The following is a 26,634-nucleotide window of genomic DNA, read 5'->3' as shown; positions in this document are numbered from 1 at the left end:
CTACTTAGTTAATGAACGCTTCCCCACTTTAGCCTCTTTCAGCACATTGTTTTGGTTAACAGCAGTGAGTCTTATGGCTCTCACTGGCTCCATTTCCATCTACCATACACCAAAACCTCTGATACCTGCACATACTGTAGTGTCCCCAGCATAAAATGACAGACCAAACAAGCATCTAAGCTGAGCCTTATGTTTTTATTGTGTCACTGAGTGAATGATAGATTTTCATTCATTTGGTGGTCTGAATCAGTTTCTCACCAAATCCATGTATGGCTCCTTGACTGACGAATGTGTGACTTAAAATGAAGTTACACAACTAAAAGTAATAATGGACCATCTGTTGCACTGCACAGCCAACAGCAGTTACAACAATGACTTCATGGAGAAGCAAACTTAACTCAAGGTCCATTTGTTCTCCGTACACATTTTCAGCACATGGAGTTTGTTCTGCACAGCCAGCACCGTTAAACAGTTATTTTAATGAACATGGTAACATGAAGCAAAACAAACAGAACAGACACATGTTAATTAAAGGTCAGAAACAAGTTCAAATCAAGCACAAGTATTTTATCTCAACTCAAACTCTGCTGGGTTCGGCGACACATCGGAATAACAGCTCTCCTATCCCCCAATTTACACAGGATTTGCCGCGTTGCTTTTGCTCCGTCCGACGGCTTGCGCCCTGCTACACAGGACGCGTGTTTTGAGATGTAACACGACGCTGCAGACCTGTGTAAATTGGGGGTTCAGCGCCCAAGAGACAGTTTTGTGAGTACTTGAGTCAAGGACTTTAACTTGGGACCAACTCAAGTCCAGATATTCAGGACTTGTGACTTGAGCATGACTAAGGCTAGGACTTGAACTCTGTGAATTGGCTATATTTGGACTTGGTGGATGGTAAAGAGGTCTCTTACTGATTTATTGATAAAGACAGGTTGTTGTTGTTTTTGGTATGAAGCCCTAAAGATTTCGTCAGGCACCTGAGTCCATGTGTCTTCTTGTTAACAAGGGGGCCTGGATGGCTAAAGTTGTGTCATGATTTGTGAGTTTTGCTTTTCGGAGACTTGCAGCAAATGCAAGCAAGAGCAGTGCACCATGTCCACGATGTAAACCAACCATCGAGAAGAAGACAAAGAAAACCTCAAACTTTAACAGACACCCTGCGATGGGAAGTGTGATGCTTCAGTTGCATGTAAAAGGAAGTTTGTCATGAAAATATTATGTTAAAATTACACAAAGAGCAAGAAGTTTAAACATATCTGATGATTTATTTCAAACATAGAGCCCTGTCAGCAAACCTAAAAACACAGAAAAAGGATTTGAGCTGAAAGTTGTTTTACGTTGATGATGAAATCCTGATTACTGGAGCAGGAGTTCCAGTTTTCCAGACGACCGCTGTTCATCGAACATGCTCTGCCTTCTGATTGAGTCATTGAGCCCTGAGTGTGAGGGATCTCTGGCCTTTGTTTGATGAAATAGGCTGCAGTGTTGTTTTAATCTTGCTGCTGTGAGTAATCTTTCTGTAATGATTTACTGGCATTGTTGCGGTCGCAATGTATGTCACAGCATCATAATGTTGCTTTTTACATTCTCACCTGCACAAAGGTGTTAACTTGAATACTTCACTTTCTGTCATATTTACATTTGTGTCTTTCTGATGAGGACTGAACATCCACAGGCATGATTTATATCTGCTGACTGGATGAGCCTGTCAGTGTTATAACTATTCTGTAGAGGACAGTAAACATGTGGCCGGGCTAAAAACCTTTAAAGTTAAAAGCCCTGATGCCAACAACGCCACCAAGGATTTAAAATGTCTCTTTAAAAAAACACAGATTCTTAAAATCAGGGGGAGCAGAGCTAAAACCAGACAGGAAACTATAATGCACAATGATCTCATTTATTACCATAAGAGGTTAATAAATAGACTCCAAAACAAGTGACAGGTGTAATAACGAGCTGAAACAATAAAATACAGCTTAGTAAAGTCAAATAAGAGTCAGAGTCTGAGGTGGAACGCTCCTTCCACCATCTCTGAACTTTCTCCGATGCTGCTCAACACAGCCCGCGTCACATTGACTCCTGTAAAGAGACGGTTTTCCCAGGTCAGAGTTACCGACTACTGACCCAGGCCTGCGAGGAGTAGCGTTGAGGGACACTAGCTGCTCTGCTGACGCTCCTAGTTGGGGGATCCCTTGTCTCCGTGCTGTGTTGATCACATAGATATCCATCTCCACACACTATCCCCTGCTTCCTTTTCCGCATCGTTGTGAACCCTTTGCTTCTCGTCCTTCTCTCAGTCTTGCGCTGTCTCTCGCTATGCACACAGCGTCCTGTTTCGTACCCTTTGCGGCCGAGTGGAAGCTCCTCTTGTATTGTTCTCCCTGTCCGCAGCCTCTGACACACCTGCTACTGATTACCTAATTAACAGTGGAGGTGTGACTCACCAGGTCCAAGTTCAGTGTCTTCTAGACACAGTCAACTGATTAAAACATCTAAAACATAATAAAACCAGTTCATAAAAAACATTACACAAATGCATAAAAACACAGCAATCCATTAAACTATTACTAAAACTTACATGCAAATACAAATGTAAGTACAAACACACAAAGAATCCTCATTTCTGACCCTGTCACACACAAACACACTGTACAATAAAAAGACATGTTTTACAAAATGATATTCCTCAATAAACACTTGTTAGTCTACTTCCTCCATGAATCTTTCCAAGGTTATTCCTTGAAACTGGCAGAGCTCCAGATCCTTCAGCGCTCCTCTCCGTGTCACAAACTTGTGATGGATGATGCTGCTCCTCGCGAGGGGTTGTGGCTGTCTACCCCCTGAGGCAAGGATAACGGATGGGCAGTGGGTGCTCCCACTCAATACTCGCTGCCCTTGATTAGTATTTCTATTGATTCTAAATCAGTGATTATGTAAAAGATGTACACCCATAATTCATACTGATGAAAAGGTTGTATATTCAATATCAGAGTTTGAGCTTTGGTTTCTCACTCTGAGAGCGCTGCTGTGCTTTGAATACATTGATGAGCTTATTCAGTGTTGAAGATCCCAAAGTGCTTGAAGTAAGCAAAGGTTTTGGGAGGAAGGTCGAGCTCAAATATATTTTAAAAAAGCCTGCCTGTAATGGTATCCTATTTTGCCTGGGAGTCCGTGTTCAGTTAGTTGTATACTGTAGCATCAGTGTCAGACAGGCTCATATTCTGCTAAGCATGATGGGAGTAAATTCCTGATGTCACCAGAGTTGGATTTAAAGCCTTGAGGGGAAACATGAATACCTCATTTAAATGCAAATAAATCCTCAAGACTCCTCTCAGCTGTTGTGATAATGTGGAGTGAGTATATTGACTTAGTTAATGAGGTGTAAATAGCTAATGGGCGTACTCTAGCTTTTACTTTTTATCTGCAGCACACCATGAAGATATCTGTCTTAAGGACCTGCTATAAGGTGGTTTAACAGTTTTAGGATTAAGTATTAGCTGTTACAGAAATACACACTTATACATACATGCAGGTACGAGCTGTGTTTGATGACAGATTGAGATCTTGTGAAAGCACAGATGGTGTCGTGGAAAAGGCTCAGCAGCATCTGTACCGTCTTGGCTACTTGAATGAACTTCTTTGTTACAGACTTTAATCCTGACACCTCTCTCAGTATTTCATTCATCATTCATTTTCAGGTTTATGCTACACTTCTTTCTATTGAAGGGACAATTAAATAATTGTAAAGAGAGACACTTAAGCAGCCATGAGGAGTACCTAGAGCCAATAAAAACCACATGTTGTTTTCCTGTTGTTGCTTCTGATATGACCCTAATTATCAACTAGGGCCTATTTGTTTGTTCCTTCACAAAACTATTATAACACTTGTTACAGATGCTTCAGTGCACATTTAGTAAGTTTGTTTTAGCCTGATTCTTTGATAACCCATCTTTCTTTAAATGGTAATCATTCTGTGATATATTTACGTGTTTAGCTCCCATTATATCGACTGAGGCTTCAAATTATCAATCACATCAGCCTGTGGTTGTATGAAGGGAAACAGTCCAAGTGGTAAGCAGTGGAAGCATTGTGCTTGAATGATCTTGTAACCATGGACTATTGTACCTTGACAATTCAGCTTTAGTTAAAACCAGTGTTAAACAGTCTTAAAGTAAAGGTACTTAAGTACATGTTTTGAGTATCTGTGCTTTACTTGAGTATTATTTTTTGGGGAACTTATTACTTTGACTCCATTTAAAGACAAATATCATCCTTTTGACTCCACTACATTTCTATCAGTGATCTAGTTACTCACTACTTTATCTTTGAAGTCAGCTGATGATTTTTTTTTTCTGAAATCAGATCCCAAAGACCGTAAACTGTTGGTGTACTTGTGTTTGGTATGTCTCAGTGGTGTAACCGTACCTCGGTTGAGCGTAGATCGAACGTTCTTCAGATCAGTGCGTTCATTTAGTCGTGGTGATGATGGCTATGACTGAGAAGGATGATGATTCTCTACCTGAGCACCACGGCCATATTTTAAACCCATGTTTGAGGTTTTGAAATGAAGAATGATTGTTTGTATTGTTGTAAATCTCTGATGTGTTTACCACACAAACTTCATCACAGCCTACAAAACATCAGCATCTAACCTGAGACAGCATGTGGAGGTCTGGAGCTAACGCACTGCTTTGATTCCAGATGAACATGTAAACTTGTCTGTGCTTGTAGTAACTTAGTTTATATTTCATGGTAGACTTTTTAGATATGAAATCATGTTTTCTAGATAAACAGAACGGAGCAGAATGTTCACCCATGCATTCTTGACTGCACTCATGCTTTGTGAAAATACGTTTAGAGATATTTTAAAAAGTACTTTGAATACTTCAGTATTTTTAAAAGCAAGAACTCCAGGACTTTAACTCAAGTCATAATCTGACTGAACAACTTTCACTTGTATTAGAGTAATGTTTGACCAGGAGGATCTACACTTTGACTTCAGTCATGAAGACGTGGACTTTGTCCACTGGTTAAAACATATAAACAGGTATGTGCGTATGATTGTGGATAAACACGGGTTCACATGTGTTGTTTTTTAACTCTATGCTCCTCCCATTGTCACATATGAAGCGATAATACCCCCTTGATGATACTGCAGCCAGTCAGTAGGGGGAGCTCCAAACATTTTGGGTTCGCAGTCTGTTAAGACCCGTGACATCCATTTAATATGAAGTCCATTGTCTCAAGTCGTCAGTTACAATGTAAGTGAAGACCAGGGAAGGGAAACGGAGGTTCTGGCTTTGTTGCTGAAATCTGCTTGCCACACCAGCAGATCTGCAAAACTTGCTGTTACTTGAAGAGGCTATAGCATGGGTAGGCTACAGAAAAAAGGTTTTGAGCTTGCAGTTTCATGAACACATGATAAGGTGGGACACTTATTGCTTTGGACAGGGGTGTCCTAACGTACTTTATTTAACCTTTACTTAACCAGGTAAGTGATTAAGAACAAATTCTTATTTACAGTGAAGACCTGGCAAAAGGCACAGCATTTTGAGCGGTAAAGGGTCAGGTTAAACAGTAATGACAGAAACAAACACAAGGATAAACAAACTTCAAAGACAAGCTAAACATGACAGGACAGAACAGAGCAAATAATGAACAGCAACAACAGGAGTCCAGGATTAAAAGCAGGTGCAGGTGTGTTTAAAAGTGTCCATGAGAGAGTCCCTGGAGGCTGGTTTTGAGATGTAGTGGACCAGTTTTAAAGTTTTCTGTAAATTGTTCCAGTCTGTGGATACAGAAGAGTGAAATGATGACTGACCGATGACTGACTGTGTTTTGGGGATTTTCAGCAGGATCAGGTTGGCTGAGCATGTGTTGTAAGTGGCAGGTGCAGATTGTAACAGGCTACACAGATAGGGAGGCGATAGTCCAAGGAGAGTTTTGTATATTAGCATGTACCAGTGTATTTCACGGCAGGTGTGTAAGGATGGCCAGTTTACAGAGGAGTATAAAGTGCACTGGTGAGTTCTGAAACAGGCATTTGTGGTGAAACATATGGCAGAGTGATAGAGAGAGTCCAGCTTTTGGAGGCAGAAGGGTAGATGTTGTCACTGCAATCCAACATGAGAAGAACTGTCATTTTAACCAGGGTGAGTCTAGCAGAGACTTGGGGCCACATGGAGAAAACGTAAAGAGGGCTGGGCCACCTCCATAAATCCAACTTTGAGTATATCCAATTTGGTTCAGTCAATCCAATGTAGGTAAGTTATGCTTGGAGAAAGAGCGGCCTGCTTCCCAGCTTTCTACAATAGTTTTCATTTGTAACAGAAAGGGTTGAAATATGGATGTCTCAGGAAGGCAACAGTCATGAAAAGAGGACGGGGTTGGTGGGCCATGACTTCAGTAATCCAGCCTAAAACTGGAGCTTCAACCCCTCTGTAGTATTCTGGCTGTTCATTGTGAAAACAGAAATCTGCAGATTACTTCTAACTCAGAACGCTGGTGATCCCCTGTCACAGCTCTGTATGAAGGAAACAATAAGGGAGAAAGGGGATGGTTATATCACAAGCCTGCCTATACAAGTAATAAGACTCATCAAGAATTCAAATGGGCTCCTTATATTTGTCAGACAATGTAGTCTAATTTAATCCATTAAATGAATCAGTATGAAGTATTCAGACTTACTGAAGGATGGCTGGAAGGTCAGGGGTAAGTTTGGTTGTTGAGATGCAAAACAGACAGAGAAGGCTGTCTGTCATCCTTGTTCTCATCTGCTTTTGTTCAGATGAAATGTTTGCTCACATACATATGTTGAGTCACAGACTCATCATTCTTTCTGTGTGGTGCCTCATTAGAGGAAACTGGCCTTTTCCAAGAAGAAGTCAGGTACAGAGAGAAGCTGCTGATTATTCTTCAGAGAATCCTAACACTAGAATTCCATCAGTTCTAATTGCAGACTCTCGTCCGCTTCTACATGCATCAAGAAGTGTACAACACCTTGATGGCTTTCTCAGAAAAGTCACTGATGGAGTTTTGTCAGAAGAGTCAGCAGAGATGTGATCACAGACATATATTCCCCTTCTTCAGCAGGAAGGCTGGCCTGGAAATGTAGATTTGATTTGGACAGCGTGGGGAAGTGAGCAACGCTGAGGTTACGGAGTTGTGTCTTAAAAAAATAAGTTTGGGCTTCACACAGAACGCTTTCATGTGTTAATAAAGCTGCAGCACACACTGGTCTTTGCCTTGCAGGCTCTTGTTCAGTGGATTAAGATGACCAGTCAGATCAACCAAGAAATCCAGGTCTGCCAACCATAGAGGGTCTCTCAGGTCATGAGTCACCAAGTAGGTCGTTTCTTCTCTTTCTGGTTAAAAGAGACGTGACGGATCACAGACCGGACAAGGATCTGGTGGAATTTGGCCGTTAGTGGTACTGTAAAGCTGAGTTTAATGCATTTTGTGCATAACTTTCTGTGGTTGGCACAAACAAACAAAACAGCACCAACTGTAGCCGGTACAGTGTTGTTAAAATTAAAAAGCAACCACTGTTTTCTTTGGTCCTCCCCTGCTGGGACAGGATATAGACACTAGTGTTGGGTTTTGCAACCAACAACAGAGCAGTTGGCATATCTTGACCCTTCAGCACCAAAGCAATCCCACATTAACATAGGAGGAAGCAGACTCACTGGTGGAGTGGCAGTGGTTTTACATGCCTGTCTATGCAAATCACTCCTGTTCTTACGTCGCCACAGAGAACCATGTTCCTCCAGTAGGTAGGATCCACAGAAAGAATGCAGATGCTTCTCAGCTTCCAGTCTCAGGGTTGCTAGGCTGGAGGATGAATAAAGTAAATATGTGCAGGCAAGAAAAATATGTGTTTTTCATTATATGGGACCATTATGAGAATAACCCTGATGCATCGCAGACAGGTAGAATGAAAGACATCACCATGGCAGAGAGGGCATGATGCTGCACTCACTTTATATTCAGAAATATTCAGCCTATTCAGACCAGTATAATAGAAGCAATCCATTTTTTTGAAATAAAGATACACCATCATTTTTTTATTTTAGTTTACATTAACTGTGTTGGTCATCTCTGCTTTTACAGCTTTTTAAATAGTTTCTCTCTTTGGATCAACTTTTTGTCATACTTTTACAGAAGTGCAGCAAAGATTTTTCTCAAAGTACGACCAGAAAAGTATTTCAGAAGACAGATGTGTGGGAGACAATGTGGCTCAACGGAGGCAAATCACTTATTCTGGGACTGGAAACTGAGTTTATATTGGAATGCCATCCACAAGACACTAGGCAAGGTGTTTGAGACTCAAATACCTATGATCTCTGAGGCTCTGTACATGGGTCGTGTTCTGTGTCTGACAAAGAGGAGTGATACAAAGCTGCTGCAAGTGCTTTTAGCAGCCAGTAAGAAATCAATCACCAGAAGGTGGCTTAAACCATGGAATCATTTTGGAAATCTTTCAAATGGAGAGATTGAATTACTCTCTGAGGAAACAAAAGGACAAATTTGACCACATTTGGAATAAGTGGATTCAATTCATAACCCCAGTGTGAGCAGATTTTGTATGACTCCACCAACAAGGTATTAACCCTTCCCCCTCCTTAGAAATTAAAACATAAATGTAAGCTCCCCTAGTTCTTATGTAAAGAGTTATATATCTGATAGTTTGTGTAGGAGTGTATGCAGGAAAATGAGTGTTGATTGATGGAAGAGGTGAAGATTAATGTATACAGTATGTACAGTATGTGTTTAAATGTCAAGAGTATAAATGGAGGCATTCACCTGGAAAGATGGAGGACGGAAAGATTTCAGGACTGAGTGGTTATCTGGACAAACTACTTCTTTCTATGCATACACATATAAAAGACTGGAAAAAGATAAACACAAAAATCTAAGTGTTCTAAAATGTTGTGATGTTACCTTTTCCAAATTAAAATTTAATAAAAATTTAAAAAATAAATGTAATTCAGTTTACTTAATAATCCCCCATTTGGTTCATAACCTGATCAAACAATTCACTCATCTAAATGTATACATTTAACTTTGTAGAAAGGATAATAACACAGGACTCAGCTCTCTGTTATTTGGTTACACCTTGCTTAAAGTAATGCAGTTTAATACACACACAGACACATACATTACTTACTTCCCACTCGAAGGCAGAGAGCGTCCTTAAGACGTCGCAGCTTGTAATGAATCTCCCGGTCACGGATGGACAGGCTTGTTGAAGTATGATAAGTCGTGTTGGCATTTGGAAAGCTGATATGAATGGGATGTGATCATCAGCCTAATCTGGATCATTGTTTGTAATGCCAGCCCAGGTTTGCAATAATTTATGCTAATGGATCTAGATGGGCCATCACATCATGGGGCATTTACTTGTTCGTGGGTTATTAATCATTGTTAGCTGCGTTTCCTTCTGAAGATTGGGCTGAAGCTTTAGCGTGAGCCTGGTTGTGTTACTATAAGAGAACAGTAACACAACTTTATGTCTCTTTATGAGCGATTGAAGGATGTAATGGTCACGGCAGTTCCACTTTATGACAAATGTAATGGATCTGTGCTTCCATGCTCTTTTTTTGGATTTAAAATGGACATGTATACTGCAAAAAAAGAGCATGTGATTTCTGCTCTGCACCCGAAGGCTTTGACCGAACCATATAGTTGATTTTGCATTTGGTTGCTCTCCTCAAGCTTATTCACTACAATGCTTCTTGTACTCTTTTTTTTTTGCTCTGAGAGTGGTTGGATGGAGTGGAAGAGTCCGACTCGGTCACTACCGCAGCATGCTTTCAGCGTGCAGGAGGCCACCTCTGTGGTTGTGAACAGGGACAATCAGTGGCTTCAGTGAAGTAGACATCACTGCTTCAGAAATCACAATAGCTTTGATCTTATCCCAAAATAAAGCCAAAAAGACTTTTTTGGGGAATAAATTCAGTACCTTAGATGTCTCTTGCACGTGTGCACTTAGTTCAGTAGGCTCATATTTGGGCAAGCTTGGGTGCTTTTATCTAACCATCTATTGCGCCATCAGATGAAAGTAAGTGGTGCTGCTACTCATGAAATGCTGCCATTTTGGAGTGGGCTGAGTGTTTCAACAAGACTCAAAGACTGCATTTCATCCATCTACTCAAGTCATGGTTGTTTCATAGAACACAACCTGCCCATTAGTGGCTTTTTTTTACTGCATGTGCTACAGTTCATGTGCAAGAGACGCTTCAGCTCAGGGATCTCTGATGACTTACGCTAACAAAGTTAAAGCCAACTTAGAGGGAAGTGGTTTCTCTTTGCTACAACCTTGATAACCCTTACATGCAGGAAATTCTTAAAAATGCAAGAGGGTTGATCCACAGTGTTGACCATATGGGCAGGTCCAGCAATAATGTAAAATGCGAGAAGTTGTGATGAAAATAATGAGGGTTAAGCAACTCTAAAATCTGTAAATAAACTACCATTAAAGACCGGAGATTAATATTGAGTATTGAATGTTACTTATGAATCTGTCCATGAAATGTTAGAATAGGATAGGCACTTTATTGTCATTGCAAAAAAGAGATACTACGAAATTTCGTTTGGCAGCATTTCCATACAGCAGTTTTCAATCTATCAATAAATACAATTTAAAAAGTACTGCAAATATGTACCTATATAAAAATATAAGATATGTGCGTTCGTCGTTTTAAATAACTGACAGTTATGTACAGTTGTCTGTTGGTCCGTGTGCAGATTGTTCTGAGTCTGCCTGAGGGTAAGGTGGTGAACATGGAATGTCCGGGCTGCATTGCGTTCCTCATATTGGATGAGGCTTGTTTGTGCAGTCGGGTTGGGTAGATGGTCCTGAGTGATGGTAGTGGGATACCTAGAATCCACTGTGCCGTTTTGATAATCTGCTGAGGGTCCTTTGTCTGTGGAGTACCAGACTGTGCAGCCATATGTGATGATGCTCTCTATCGTGCAGCAGTAGAAGTTCTTCAGCAGGTAACCAGGAGGTCGGTTGCGCCTTAGTGCTCTCAAGAAAAAGAGGCGTTGCACCCCCCAGATTCCTGGGGGAATCTGCACATATCTGAAATAATGAAGGTTCACTGGAAATATTTAAATGAAGACAGAAATAATGCAGTTGAACTAAAACATGACAGATGAAACAGATTGAGATATTTATTAAATAGATATGACAGTCAGATCCTGTTTTACTGATAAATGTGCTGGGGGAGAATAAATGTGTTGGTTCTCACAGACAGCTTCTTTTCCAGCCTGACCCTGCATTTGAGTGACAGTTCAGAGATAATAATCCTTAAAAAAAATCATGAAATATGGTAAGCTATAAAAATAAATTGCCTATATAAGAGGAAGGCCAGATTGAATTCTACATACTCCATAAACCTCCAAGAAAGCACCTCAAATGAAGATCTTCAGACATCTTTGTCCCGTCTTTGCCTATCAGGAGTTTTTATGTGTTGGTCACCGCCCCACCTGTGTTGGTGAACTGTTCCTGGTCGGAAAATGTGATTTAGAGGGACAGTGATTTGTAGAATAAAAATGATTCTGGATGGGAAATTTGTCATTCAATATATGGACAGTGCACAGCTGCCTCATTATTATGGTGTAGAGACGGTGTGTTGTTTTTCTGGTGAGGAGCCGGCATAAACAAAAACATAAATCAAACGAGTGGACACCGTGCACACTTCAATCCAGCACTTATTTTGCACTTTGAGGTGTTAGCTGCTTGACATACAAATAGAGTTCCTGGAAGTTCAGTCCTAAGGCCAAAAGATTCAAATGTTTATCCTTCAGATTGGAGCATTTGAATGACAAATCAGAAACTCTGCATAGCACTTTGTTTTCCTGATGGCTTGTGATAGATGACGAGACACCAGGGAACTAAAAACAACCCTGAAAATGTGTTTGAGTTTGTTTCATTTCACAGATTTATTTATGTCTGTGATCTAATAGAGTGACTTACAAGAATAAAAAGATGAAAGATAACTGTGAAGAAAAACAAGAACATATAACAGGAACATATATAAAAAACAGAACCAACAGACTAAAAACCATTCCTCTTTTTAGCTGCTTACTCCCCTTACATGGATGCAAACTCTCATTTTTCAACCTTAGTTTTTATTTCTGTAACTATAAACTTTTCATTTTCTTTTAACAAACTGAGTTTTAATGACATTTTGTCACTAATTTCACTTTCTTTCTTACTTGATCTTAGATTTTAAAATATTTTGTGTTTTCATGCTTTTTTTTGTTTAATGTCATATTTTAAATAGGATATTTTCTGACAAGGTCTGGCATTATGAAATTAACCTGATATTGGATCTATAATTAGATGTTGGGCATATGGGCACCCTGCAGGGGTGTCAAGAGGTCTGAGCCAGCTTCGGGCTGCGACTCGACACAGTGAAGACTCAATGTGTGTGTCTTAATCCTTGGGAAGAAGTTCTGAGATAAATCGATAATTAAAGGGTTAATGTTGGTTAAGATGAGATCAGTTGTGATTTTGTGTCCGGTAAGAAAGTAAGACTCTGCAAGTTACGGATTCCAGTGCAGTGAAGAGGGCCAATTATTTATAAGGCCAAATTCTTCAAACTCCTCCCCTCTGGCAGGCGCTACAGATCACTGTGCGTCAAAACAACCCGCCATAAGAACAGTTTCTTCCCCCAGGCTGTCACTCTGATGAACACTAAACCATAACAGTGTCATACCTGTCAGATAAATACTCTCTGTAAATATACATGTAAATATACAATGCAACAATTCTCCAAGCAGAATTCCATATTTCTATTTATTTTTATTATTTAACTACTATTTTTATAATGTAAAAACTACCACTGCACTTTATCATATTATTTTAGCCTGTACATATTAGTCATGCCTATGTGTTGTTCTTTTGTATTTATAGCTGATGTTATTGTTATTATTTTTATTTTGTATGTCTTATTCTTATGCCTTGCACAAAGAGAGCACAGTTTACCTAAGTCAAATTCCTTGTGTGTTCAAGCATACCTGGCCAATAAAGCTGATTCTGATTCTGATTTAGAATAATCCCTCCTAATTGAAATAAATAATAAGACCCAACACTATTTACTATGTATGTTCATTTACATAAATACAGAGAGAGAGAGAGTAGATCAAACATAACTGGCCACATATAAATGTAAATGTTTGAAGTGTTCGCTGTATGTTTTTGTTGATTGTTACTGTTCTGGTTTTTGGTTGTTTTTAACTCTGTAAAGCACTTTGAATTTATCTTTGTATGAATGGTGCTTTATACATAAACTTGCCTTGCCTTGCCTGCCTATAGATCAAACTCTCTCTATCTCTTGTTTGTTATTCTTCCGTTGATTTGACACCCAGCTTATAATTCCAAAGATTACACCTGAAGGAAGATCTCATTAGTGAACCATATAGGCCTTTCACCAAGTTTGAGCCCGATCTGCTAATGCTATCCCTTAAACTTTGTTGTGACACATTTGAACCAGTTGAGAAATAGCACCAGATTTATTCTTACATGGGTGAAATTCAACGTGAGAATTCTGTCAGGCTGATGCAATATCCTCACATGTTAAGAAACCTGTTATCCTGATATTCAGAGTCTCCTGCCTCACTAAATGGCTTCCTCACTCATCCAATGTTACACACCTGTGCTCCTTTTGAGAGCACATTTCTTTAGAAAGTCCACAGCAGCACTGTGACTCATGTTCTGCTGCAGTTGGTGGGAAACTAGAACACAAACACTACCAGGTACCTCCTTGGGGCTTACTCCAGTGTACTGCGGTGCAGCCCAAAGCCCAGGCAGAGCGAGTCTCCGCCGCGCTTTGTTTCACTGTCTCAGCGGTGGGCTCATACAAGTGTGTTTTGACAACTTCCCTTTAAAAGTGAAGTAAAGTAATCCACAGTGTCCTCTGCATGTGTGCGCTGGGAAGGTGTTCAGGATGCTTTTCTCAGCTCCTGTTCCTGACTGAGCCGCGGTGCAATCACCCAGAGACACAGAGAGAAGAAGAGGTCCTGATACTGGTTTTTATACTGTTGTCACAAGACACCAATCAATCTTTATTTGTATAGCACCAAATCACAACAAACGTTATCTCAATACGCTTTTACAAACAGAGCAGGTCTAGACCGTACTCTGTCAAATTATGAACAGAGACCCAACACCAAGACAGGGTAAGATCCAGTCCCATCTTACAGACAGGACTCAGTCTGATCTCATCTTAATCCACCATGAGCAGAGCACTTTGCAGCATTTAGCAAGTTACAGTGGCAAGGACAAACTTCCTTTAACAGGCAGAAACCTCCAGCAGGACCAGACTCATGTTAGACACACATCTGCTGTCTAATACTCTCCACTGGTCCGACCAACAAACAGAAACAGCTTTGAACCTGGGTGACTTCCTTGAAATGTAGCACTCTCTAAATGTAGACTGTTTTCAAAGTGACAATCATAAGACTCCTTGTTGAGCTGAAATGAGGCCTGGGTCAATTGGTGATTGGATTGTATGCTGACTATTGAAAGGATAATCAATGTGAGGTTTTTGAAACACCAATGTCAGAGTTTTACAATCATAAATCAGATGTTTCATTAGCATATTTCTTGAATCTAGGGGAGATCATCTATAGAGACATTTCAGGCATTGATGCCTCAATCCTCAAGGGTAATCTGTTAAATTTAAAACGTATTTATAAAGCACATGGCAGTCTCATTTCCACAGATCCAGCACCTCAGTCCTTCTTTCTATGTGTACCTGCTCATCAAGAAATCAGTTTTGGTCTGTGCTGTCTCCAAAGTTAAGTGAACAATTTGAATAAGTTAGTAAGTGATAAGTTAAACAAGTTAGTTAAAGTAGTTTAAAAAGTTAAAAAGTACAGCGTGAGCGCTCTCACCACTCTGCCCTCTGTCGGCTTATCTTTTGAAGTTTCTCCATTTTCTTGCTAGCTACGTCTTCCATTAGGAGCACACCATGGACTGTATTAAAAATTGACGTAGTATCCCTGATGTCACCCATCTGTTTCTGAAGCACTGTTTTGAGGCTAATTGTCGGCGGGAGCCATATTGTTGCTGTTGAGCGATTGTGACATAAGGAGACGGGCTTTCAGCCTCCTGGCCAACAGCTACAGTGTTCCCACCTGTCAATCAAGTCAACCGTGCCTCTCATTGGAAGACTCGTAATCTCAATATCTTTCAAATTGCTGCTTTAGAAAAAAAAATCACCCCCAATTTTTTGAATTGGGGTACTTCCAGAGCCAGCCTCAAGCGGATCCTCGATGTACTGCAGTTTTTAGCACTTCCGCATTGGACTCATATTTTTAGACAGGAGGTTGCTGCTTGGAGCACACACAGCCAAGACCGAAACAGTCAAATTCATGCTGTAGCTAACATGTTTATCATATGCTTCTGCCTTGGACATTACTTGTCTGTAAGTAAAATGTCTACATAAGCACCAAACACATGCATTATCTAGAGACTGTCATGTTAGACGTTTTAGTTGTTTTTTTAAGGGGTCCAACTGTGTCCTATACAGTATATTGCAGATTATGTTGGTAGAAACTACTCACAGTACATGTGTAATATATAAACATGTCAGTGCTTGTATACCGATCTGTTTCATTTTCTCAGTTTTACAAAAAGATATTGGCCCAACAGTGAAGACTCAAGTAAAAGACAGGAAAGGCAGGCCCTGTGTGTTTTATTTGAAGACTTGGGACTTTTGGAACATTTGTTAGCTAGCTGTGTAGCTCCGCACAAGAACAAGAGCTGCAAGGGCAGTATAATATCCATGATGCTGGTTTACCTTATGGGTGTGACTGATGGTCTGTTTTTGAGATCGTTGATGATATTTTAAAGAAATAAAATGCTGTGGTGAAGTTATCCCAAGCACACATACTCAGACTTTTGAAGGAGAGCTTCTGTTTGAATGGAGACATCGCTATCATGTACTGTGACCTCATTCCACTCCCCCCACTCTCACTTCCATTCCCCCGGCGATCTCATCAAATATCTGCGATTCTAAGTAACAACAAATAGATTTTATGAAAACAGAATTAGTCTCTGGGCTCCATTATAAACACAGTATTTTCATTCTAATTTGACATCCCAGAGGCTGACACTTCATATTGACCCCACAGTGGCAAACCTGGAATTAGTCTTTAGAACAATCTTAGAGTTTTCTTTAAAGGGCTGAAGCGTCTCAAAAAGCTATTGGTTGAACTATTGTCAAGGGTTCAGGAGAGATTTATGTTTAAAGAAATAATTAAAGGCTGCTTAATTGACTTGTCCTGCAGTCAATATGACATATATTAACTGACCTTATAGTCCTCTTCATAAATCAGTGAGCCCAATAATTTTACATTCACATCACTTGGAGCTGAACTAATCAGCAATCTCATTTGAAAGTGGATTAGTTGCAGTTTTGCAACGAGCAGGCCTTCAGAGAGGGCACTGGTGTCTGCACTGCTGCTCACAGTGACTTGAGAATATGCTGCATGTAATAAAGCAAGGTTAATTAAGGTTAATTAATCACAGTCAGAGAATATGTATGGATGCATCTGAGATTGTGTATCATCTAATATCATATTGAGGCATACTGTAGTCTCTTTTTTAAAGCGCAGCTGTGAAAGCAATTTGATGTCAAAGCACGCAACCTGAGCGTACAAAATAAAAAGACAAAGATGAAACACGGAGAATAATTAAACTTAAAAAAAGAAAATCAATTTTCAAATGTTGTTTTGTAAATGGAACAAGGCAGGCAAGAAGAATTGATTTCCCCCTCCCACTCGTGTTAGTGCAGACATGAAGCCTTCCTGTAATGTATGAATCACATTTACTGAGCTCAACCAGGATTTACTTCATTAGTGCAGTCAGTCATAGGAAGTGTACATGGCCTGTTATTGTTTCCATCAATTCTCAAATAAAAATGAGTTCAGCTCTTTGTTTTTTTTTTGTTTTTTTACCACAGCAGCTTTGAAACATTCAGCGGTGGTGGGCGTGATGAATGAAAGGTAACCTGATTACCACCGGAGCTATTAAAATCCCTCATGTGTGACCCGCAGCAGCAACCCTCTCTGCTTAGCAGCAGGGCTGCAGATTGCTGTTTGGCTCATATTAGTGGGTGTGTGTCACTATTGATTTCAACTCTTTTTTTCATAATGCATTTAGCTCATGCAGGACTTCCATTCATTATTTGGAATATACAATCACCAGAGCAGAGAGGACTAATAGTCCTGATTCTTTTCATTTTCTCACACCTTCAACTGCGTCTCCTCTGGTAGGAAATCATGTGGCAGGTCAAACTGTGCATCCTCTTTAACATGTCATTCAACGTGTTTCATTGAATAAGACTTTAAAAAAATAGGTTACAAAAAGAAGAAAGAAAGGCAAGGCGCCCATATAATACAGCAAACACAACAATAATTGGGACAAGCATTAGTGCACAAATAATCAAAAGCAGGAGGACGGACAATGACGCTCGCAGAAGGTGTTTCTTGTGCCTTGGGATGCAAAGAGTGTGATTCTTTTCATCCTCCATGAACATTTTGAAGTTTTACACCTAAAAGAAAAAGAAAACCAAACATGAAATTTAAGACATTTAGTACGAGGGAGCCAACAAACAGCCTGACAGACTCCAGTCCTCCCTTTCACTGTGGAAATATCTCCTGTCCCACGTGAAGTCCAGTATCACAGCTATTCTTTAAACCAGGGGTTCCTGCAGGGTCACAGGAAGTCTTCTAGAATTTTTTAAAAACGTTTTAAGTAATCTAAAATAGCATATTTCACTCTTTGTTGTAAAAATATCGCCAACAGCATCAGTAGCAGCAGGTTAATTCACAACAGCACATGAAACACAGACACATGTACATGTAGCTAGGCTAATTTTCTGCAGACCAGCTAAATGAAGTATGAAGCAACATTTAGTTACATCCAGGGACAGAGGGGGTTGTGAGTCTTTGGCACCTATATTTTGGGGGTTGCAGCCTGAAAAGTTTGAGAACCCCTGCTTTGAATCAATTTTTTTTTTTTTTCTGGAAGACTTCTTGCGACCCCCCTGTAGTGCCTTGTGACAGCCACTTTGGGAACCCCTGGTTTAAACCACATATACAGTAGAACGTCTTGTCTCTTAATCTTTGTGTGATGTTAACTCCTGCTGTTGTTTCTCTCCACCATCCTCTTTCATTCCAGAGGTCCTTTATTTTGTTGTGTTGTTTGATTTTGCTGGTTTATGTGTGCTTTCCAGTAAAACCTAATGCATTGCTCCCTTAAATTATTCTTCTATCTCTTATTGTATTTCCATTACCACTCAAATATCTGCTCTTTGCTTCAAAGATCCAGGCAGTTTCTAAACCTTCTGTTTGATCTCCAGAGCCTTTTAGATAAACTCTTTTCTGTTTTAATGTTCCTATATAAACACCATGACTTGACTTGACAAAAAGTCTGCTGAAGTTTCCCTGAATAGATGAAAAATCCTTCATTTGGGTTGATTGCTGTCTCAGCAGTCTATTTTGGGCTTCCATAATAATGCTCATTATCTTTAGACACGGCTTACGAGGCTCTGTGTGATGCACAGAAAATGTTCTGAACAATAGAGATAGGCAGGGAAACAGGCAGAACGTGAATGGTCAGTTCTGCTTAATGAAATTTGAAAATAGCTGCATCAGCTGCATTAAAAAATTCATAAAGCATTCAATACAAATCTGATACAAGTTATTATGTGTGCACCGATCCAACCGGTGAAGTCCTGACAGACGCCTGTGAGCCCACATTGATACTGATCTGATTTGACAACTGATCTGGTATCTCCAACACCAGTATTAAATCAGTACTGGTGTAGATAATGTGAAGATGAGATTGTGAGTTATGTTCATGCAGCTGCAGATACGTCAGGAGTTCAAATGACTGTATTTATACCTATATACATCTGCATCAAATGAAACAGGAAAAGAAAATGTAAAGATTAAATCACAAATGTGTCACAAAAGTTTGCCAACAATCTGACATGCATCTTGTTCAATGGAGGCCATTGAGGCAGATGGCTGTCTAACAAGAGTCTGATCCTGCTGGAGGTTTCTGCCTGTTAAAGGAAGTTTGTCCTCGCCGCTGTAACTAGCTAAATACTGCGAGGTGCAATGCTCATGGTGGATTAAGGTGTGGTAAGACTGAGTCTTACGCTGTCTTGATGTTGGGTCTCTGTTCATAATTTAACACAGAGTGGTCTAGACCTGCTCTGTTTGTAAAAGCATCTTGAGATAACGTTTGTTGTGATATATCCACATTAAACTCAGAGAGGAAGAATTTGCCTCAGGAAGGCCAAAGGGTGTTTATCACCAAACCAAGTGTCGACTTAAAAATGTTCCCGACTCCAGCGTAGGTACAGAGAGGGTAATGGTGTCACTGGGTTTGAATATAATTTGTTTATGAGGGTGGTGCAGCAGTTCAGTGGTTTGTACGGCAGTCTCAAACACAGTGTGGGTTTGAACTCAACGTTGGAGTTCTGTGACAAAGTGGACTCAGTCGTGCCTTTTTTCACCTATGTTGGTTAGTTTACATCAATCTCATTAATACAACTTTTGTTTATTTAGTTCAATTATATATTAACCATTAACATCTCTGACACAGTACTATCCTGGGTCTGTTTGTGTTTTGTGTTAAATCTAGTTGATGGTTCCACCATGTCTAAGAGCAGGTTGATGGAGTGGTATTTAAATTACTTTTATTGGTTGTCTTGTTGCAGAGTTCTTTGTCTTTCAGCAAACTCACCTGCGGCGGGAAATCTGAATCAAAGGGGGATTTCCCTGCACTAGTGCTGGGCGATAACACACTTTTATGATTCTTTACGATACTGATTACATTTTTGGGCAATTTATTCGATACCTGATACTAGGGATGCTCCGATCAGATTTTATGCTGCCGATTCCTATACCAATCAGCCATGAGTGCCGATCTCTGCCGATCACTAATACCGATCACATGGATTTTCTGTACATTTTTCAATTTAGTTATGGTGAGTGCTACATCATCTGGGAAAAAAGGAATCATAAAATCACCTTAATTTAGAAAAAAACGTCTTTTTACTAACTTCTTCAAGAGAAAAAATACAAAAAAAAAAAACTTGCAGGCACAATGCAGCAACTATTCAGTCAAAAAGACAACTGAAAGACACTTAAATGTACCTGCTATCAGTAACCCAATCTTTAACAGATTGGAAACATTAAGGCTCTCAACAGGCTAAATAGTGCAGAAAGTCAAATAAATAAAAGACACTATGTCTCACAAGTTTGTCTTTCTGAATATGCCATGTTTGAAACTCGTGAAACTTACAGAGAATGGGATTCCTTCTTTAGGGAGACGTTCGATGTGAGAGTACACAGTCTGGTGGAGCTCTGGCAGCGCTACGTCTCTATGAATTATTTACGTCCCGGTAGCACGTAGCGGGGCTCCAAGTGAGAGAGCAGTCGGCGGAACCCGGTGTCTTCCACCACTGAGAAAGGCTCATCTAACCCGATTCAATTATTTTTCGGGTTATTTGCTTAGCCTTCTGACTGTCACGCTCATACAGGCGAGTGTTAGCTGCCGTCTGACTGATGCTGCTCCGGCTGTCTTCTTTTCATTCACTGCCGTGAGCCTCAAAACCTCACCATACTCCGCCAAGTGTTTGTTCTTTAAATGTCTTATTAAATTGGTTGTGTTGAAGCTTTTTTAACGTGCCTCCCCTGCGAGGTATTTTTTCGTTGCATGTGTTGCAGGATGCAAACTTTACATCACTCTTACAGACTGTGTAAAAGTTCCACACGGCAGACATGTTTGTTGTGGTTTGCCGCAGTGTGAAGGAAAGGGGGAGGGGGCACATTACACACAGGTCCTCTTCAGGCTGCAGGCTGCAAAGTATGAGCCACAGGTGATGGTTTTTTGTGATCGGCAATGAAAGGCATTGATCGGCAAACGCCGATCACATACTTTTTCACAGAAATCGGCCGATAATGATCAGAGCATCCCTACCTGACACCAATACCTTCAGTGATCAAAAAAAAAGAAAGAAAAGCTTGAAAGACAACTCCCATAACAAATACTGTTCATTTAACAACTATGCAAAACCTTTGGTGGCCTTTTTTTTAAACAATGAAAGAAATTTAGAAAAACATATAATTAATACATAATTGACATAAATATTAATTAAAATATGAAAATATAAAAATAGAACACAAATAATAATGAATATAAATATAAAATGAACAAAAATGTCAAAACAAAACAAATAAATGAAAATTAATTAAACAAACTTAATTAAATAAATTAAATTAAAATATAGAAATAAAACACATGAATAAAAAAATAACACAATTTGAATGAATTCATAAAATGTTTACAAAACGGTACAAAATGTTGGAGTAAGTTACCCTACAAGAATCAGAAGTGACACATATGCTTTTATTTAGTATTTTTTAATTAGTATTGATATTTTATTAGATTAATCGATCCTCAAATGACTAGCGAGTGAGTATCGATGTATCGATATCACAGAATCGATACACCCACTGTTACCCTGCACATCCACGCCTTTTAACCTCTCTGTGACGTCACTTAGGTGGTTATAGTCGATACCATGCCGGAGCGGGAAGCTGCCGACAGTATTAAAAGTACAGTGCGCTCTGTAGCAAGAAATAGTGCATGTTGGGATGCGTTCAAGTGCAGTGGGAAATTGGACTATCTGGCGAATATGTTGTCTATGTGTGTGTTTTATCATGCTTGTTTTGTGTGGGGTGCTCAACCCTGTAAGGGAGGATTGATGTGACCAAGTATCGGAGATGGGGATGCATGCCTCTATAAATTCAGTTGGCTACAGTCAGTCAAGGACACCAGGATCTATCCTGTTATGAGTTTAGTTACTCTTAGTTCCTTTTTTTAATAGTTATTTTTTGTGCATTTTGTTTACATCTTCTTGTTTTACATGCTTCCTGGTTACACTTGTAAATAAATCTCCACTGATGGAACCTTCATTTAAGTGCTCTGAGTCTTCCTTCTACTTCACCATCAACCCTCTGGCTGAACTATCTTACAAGTTCACTGAACTGAAGTGTTAAGCCTCAGTTTCTTCCAGAAGTGTAAAGAAAAGAAAGGCCAGGACCTTTATGGTGCTTTAGGTCTGAGTGCTGTTTATTTGTGGGAGCCCTATAATAAACTGCTATCTGCTAACCTGCTCTAAGTACTTTCCCACCTGTGCCTGCTGCATGCTGCTTCAGTCTCTGACCCTGAGAGGAGGCAGGGAGACACTGTTGTAGAAAAGTCAGTTGTTTCATGAGATTATGAATAAAATGTATATATGTTACATATAATGTATATAGCCTCTGACTTTAACCACTGCCCTTTTTCATTTTCAGACTTGGAAAACTTCAAGACTCACAGAAGAAGCTCTGTATCAGTACGTGAGGGTCAGGGAGTGGTTCTGCTATGCGGCCCTCCACCACATTCTGGAGGTAAAGTATTTATATATTGTCTATTAAAAGAGCTCACAGACTGATAGAGGAGGAAAAGAATGATGAAGGAATGTTTTTGATGGGGTTTTGTTATTTGAAGAACTCACTGTTTGGTTAGGCTGTGCCTGGTTTACTGCTGCATGTGTTTCAGTGGTTTCCGTGGCACCTAACATTCACTACAAGTTGTGCTTGCATTGCCAAGATGCCACCATTCATGGTTAAAACATGGGAAGTGCAACAGCCTTCATCTGACTAAATCAGCAGTCTCATACCTGTACAAAACACTGAGATGCATGGTCATTAAGGCTGCAAGGCTTGCAAAGCTCTGCTTAAGGATATAGTGGAGTAACTCAGGACTTCTACCAGATCTGTGTCTGGTCCGATCCGCTGCGATCCGGCTCTGTGCTCTCTTGTCCGTCAACACCCACCGGTTGCGTTTTTGGAAGGCAGCACAGAGCAGGACCACAGGACAGCTGGAGTCATGTGACCGAGGTTTTCCTGCAGTAATTACTGAATCAAGGATTCTCCTCCTCCTCTCCTCATCCATGTTGTCTTTATGGTCCTCTGAAAACCTCTGACCTGTTGACTCCAGGCCTGGCTCCGCTCATCATGACGGTTTGTTGTTGTAGTTAAGTGAAATACAATCTGGTGTTTTATTCTGAAAATTAACAGGATGTTTTCATGTTGTTTTGGTGCCTGACTTCCTGTCCTGCTCCATCTGCTCTGTTGAGATTGATATGTTGCACTCCTGCATCCGGCAAAAAAGAGAAGTCTTACGTAGCTGATCCGTTGCGTTCTGATCGCCGGATTCGAGACGCAGCAGGAGCGCAACAGAGTGGATCCAGTGGAAGTTAACACATTGACTGACCAGACACGGATCTGGTGGAATTTGGCCGTAAATGTTGGAGTGTCTTAAACTTCTGTGAAGTGACAAAGTTTTAAAGAAACCAAATCAGATAAGCAAAGGATTGTCAGTGTTACAGTGTTTGCACAGTCTATACCTGGACCCAAAAGCAGACCAACAGACTAAGTAGGAGGGGGGAAAACAAGGTTTTATTGTCCACAAAAACTGGAGTTGGTAAGGGCAGGTTGAGTCTGGTTGAAGGTGGAAGGTAGAGGCACCCAGGAGGGGAAGGCCAGGTGAAGGCTCTGGTAGGACTGTGTGGTTGGGTTATGGCTTAGTTGGTGAGGGGCTGGGTAGATGGGAGCTGGAGCTCGGAGACTGGAGGTGGGAAACAACTTGGTTTGGTTTCCCCTTAGTCTTTTTTTCTTTCAGAGGCTGGGTGTGGCTACCAGGTGCTGGAGCTCCCAGCAGGCACACCTGGTTCTTGTCAACAATCACCCACTGCAGTGTTTAGACCCAGGCTGTTTTCAAAATTGCTCACTATACTAGCAGTACGTACTGATTTGGCCAAAATGCAGTATGTAGTATGTGAACAAGAGCAAAATCTGCAATATGCCAAAACTACCCGGTAGTCGTATCTGATACAGGAAATGGTCTCAGTAAGCAGCAGACCAGTCTCCCTCACATTTCCCACAATGCACAGCGCTAACGTTCTCCTTCTTCTTTGTTTCATATATATGACGAGACACTCAGTTTTTAGGTGCTGTGAAAATTATTAAATTCCATATGAACCACTGCTTAACTTTTTAAATCATAAGTGATGCTAAAGAAGCAGTTTCTCTATCAAGAAGCGACGCCTGACCCAGCATCCTGCAGAACAGATCCAACAGAACAGTCATACTACATACTCCCTTCTGCAGTATGCAGTATGCAGTGTGCAGTATGCAGTACGAACTACATGTTGTATTCGTAGGTAGTATGTAGCAGGTGGTTTTAAAAACAGCCAAGGTCTAAACACTGCAGCGGGTGATTGATGATGAAACCCAGGTGTGCCTGTTGGGAGCTCCAGCACCTGGAGGCCACACCCAGCCGCTGAAAGAACAAACCCAGGGGACAACAAACCAAAAGTGCACAGAGAAAAAGAACAAAAAGAGGACAAAGATCCTGGTTCACCACAGTCAGAGGGAAGATTTAATGTTGACTGTTAGAAGGAGCTTACATAAAGAAATATCTGCAGCTGGTGTATAACAAGCGACAACTGAACAATGCACGCAAGGATACAGAATAAGTGTTTAAAAGGCTAATTTTTTATCATTCATTTTTGATGAAGAACTTTGAGTGGAGGAGGGGAAGAGTTCTGTATTAATGCCATAAAGTCCATTTTACATTTACAACAACTTAAGGGCAGTGATATTAATTGGATGTGAAATGTGGCTGGATTGAAGCTCAGCAAATGAGATTATTTGAGTTTCCTGCAAAGATTATCCTTTTCTTTCCCTCTGATTGCAGCAGATGTGTCTTTCATAGCCTCTCCTCTTGTCTTGCTGGAATTGCTGAATGCAACAGCTGCTTGAATTACATTTGTTTGCAGATATCACAGATTCATGCCCAGGTCTGGTGTAGCATGGAGTTCTTGTCTGGATTTGATTGTAATTGTTTTGAGCTTGTATCCTTTTGGACTTTTTCCCCAGTGGAAGCTTGGCAAACTCTGTGACTCTGAAAATCTTGATTTATTTGCAAATAGTTCTGCTCACACATCTGGATCTGATTGTCCTCTAAGCTGTGGAACACATGCTTTGCTGCCTTTTTTTATACCTGCCAATTTGTCCTGAAGTAATCCAATTAAGTTTCGGTTTTTAAGACCAATAGGGAAATAATTCTAACGTGTCAGGCATCATCAGGCACATGAAAAGCCCCCTCAAGACACTTGTCTTCCCACTAATATACACAGCCAATACAAGCTGTCAGTTAAAGGTCCATTTTAGTGAGCTACATCTCCCGGGTGTAATAGGTTTCACCGTGTCTTACAGCTGAAGACAGTAACCAGCGGTCCTTCTTTCATTAAGCAGATACAGCAAACACAGAGCAACTAGATCCATCTTCAGTTTATAACAGCTGCTCTGACATGGAATGGTCTGCTTTGTTGAGCCTTATTTGCCTTCCTTTTTTTAGACCCAGCACTTTACTGATAAACCTACACCAAGAGCAACCCAGAGATTTCACCAAAATAAAGGGTTGACCCGTCAGAACATATACTGGAAAAAAGCTGAGTACCCAGCAATTTGATCAGCTCCAGTTCTATCTATCCATTCACCAGAATACAGAGTGAAAGAGGACACAACAGACACCAAATAAAGATTAACCAGGCTTCCCCACATACCCTGGCAAGGCTGCTGGCACTGAACATGCAGAAACACATTGCACACAAACACAGGGACACACACACATATACAGACACACACACACACACACACACACACACACACACACACACACACACACACACACACACACACACACACACACACACACACACACACACACACACACACACACACACACACATAAATACATAAACAGTAGTCAGCCAAGCTGCTGGATGGAGCATCAGGGTAATGAAACAGGCAACAGAAAAGCAATGAAGTCTGCAGGCCACACACGTAGTGTTTTTTTTTAGCTTGCTTCTTTGTTGACCTGATGTGTCGACGTCTTTCTCCTGCTTGTGGCAGAGAGCACCGCCTGTTTGTGAGTATGATATTAAGAAACTCATGTTCTTTTTTCTGTAACAAAACATTTCAAAAATGGAGTACTTTTTACCTTTGCCTAAAAACAATTAATAACAAAAACAATGTAATAAAACAATATAATACATTTCATTTATATAGCATCTTTCAAAACACAGTGCATTACACTAAGGATGGGCAATGTTTTTTCAAACATTTGAATAATCATTCACTTTGTACAAATTCAAAAGAGTAACTTTGAATATTTTCTAATTTTGAAAGTACAATTTTTCATCATTTTGGATTTGAAAATCTTTATTGTCCCCAAGGGGCAATTTGGTTTGTAACAGTAGTCCCACACACATCATATGCAGACCAGCAATAGACATAGTAACAAACACAAGTTCACACATCAATTTAAATACATATCTACATAACTCCCGTAGATGACATCATTTTCTCTTTGTATGAGACCAGAGGTTTCACAATCTTAATTTTCACCGCCTGGTGCCTGGTTGCAATACGGTATTCCCGCTGGGCGGTGGCTAAAGAGCGTCTTAAAGCTGTTTGCTAACCGCA

General features: G+C 40.3%; 1 protein-coding gene across 1 annotated transcript in view; it reads left to right on the top strand.

The window, feature by feature from the left end:
* LOC117819604 (contactin-4-like) overlaps nucleotides 1-26,634 on the top strand; it is a 184,149-nt gene that overhangs the window by 40,336 nt on the left and 117,179 nt on the right. Inside the window, exon 4 of the mRNA XM_034693060.1 lies at nucleotides 22,393-22,488. Coding sequence (XP_034548951.1) covers nucleotides 22,393-22,488 — 96 coding nt within the window. The remainder of the gene's footprint in view (nucleotides 1-22,392; nucleotides 22,489-26,634) is intronic.

This window comes from Notolabrus celidotus, chromosome 1, assembly GCF_009762535.1.
Source record: "Notolabrus celidotus isolate fNotCel1 chromosome 1, fNotCel1.pri, whole genome shotgun sequence".
NCBI classification, from domain to species: Eukaryota; Metazoa; Chordata; class Actinopteri; order Labriformes; family Labridae; genus Notolabrus; species Notolabrus celidotus.
This window is presented reverse-complemented; position numbering and strand designations above follow the sequence as displayed.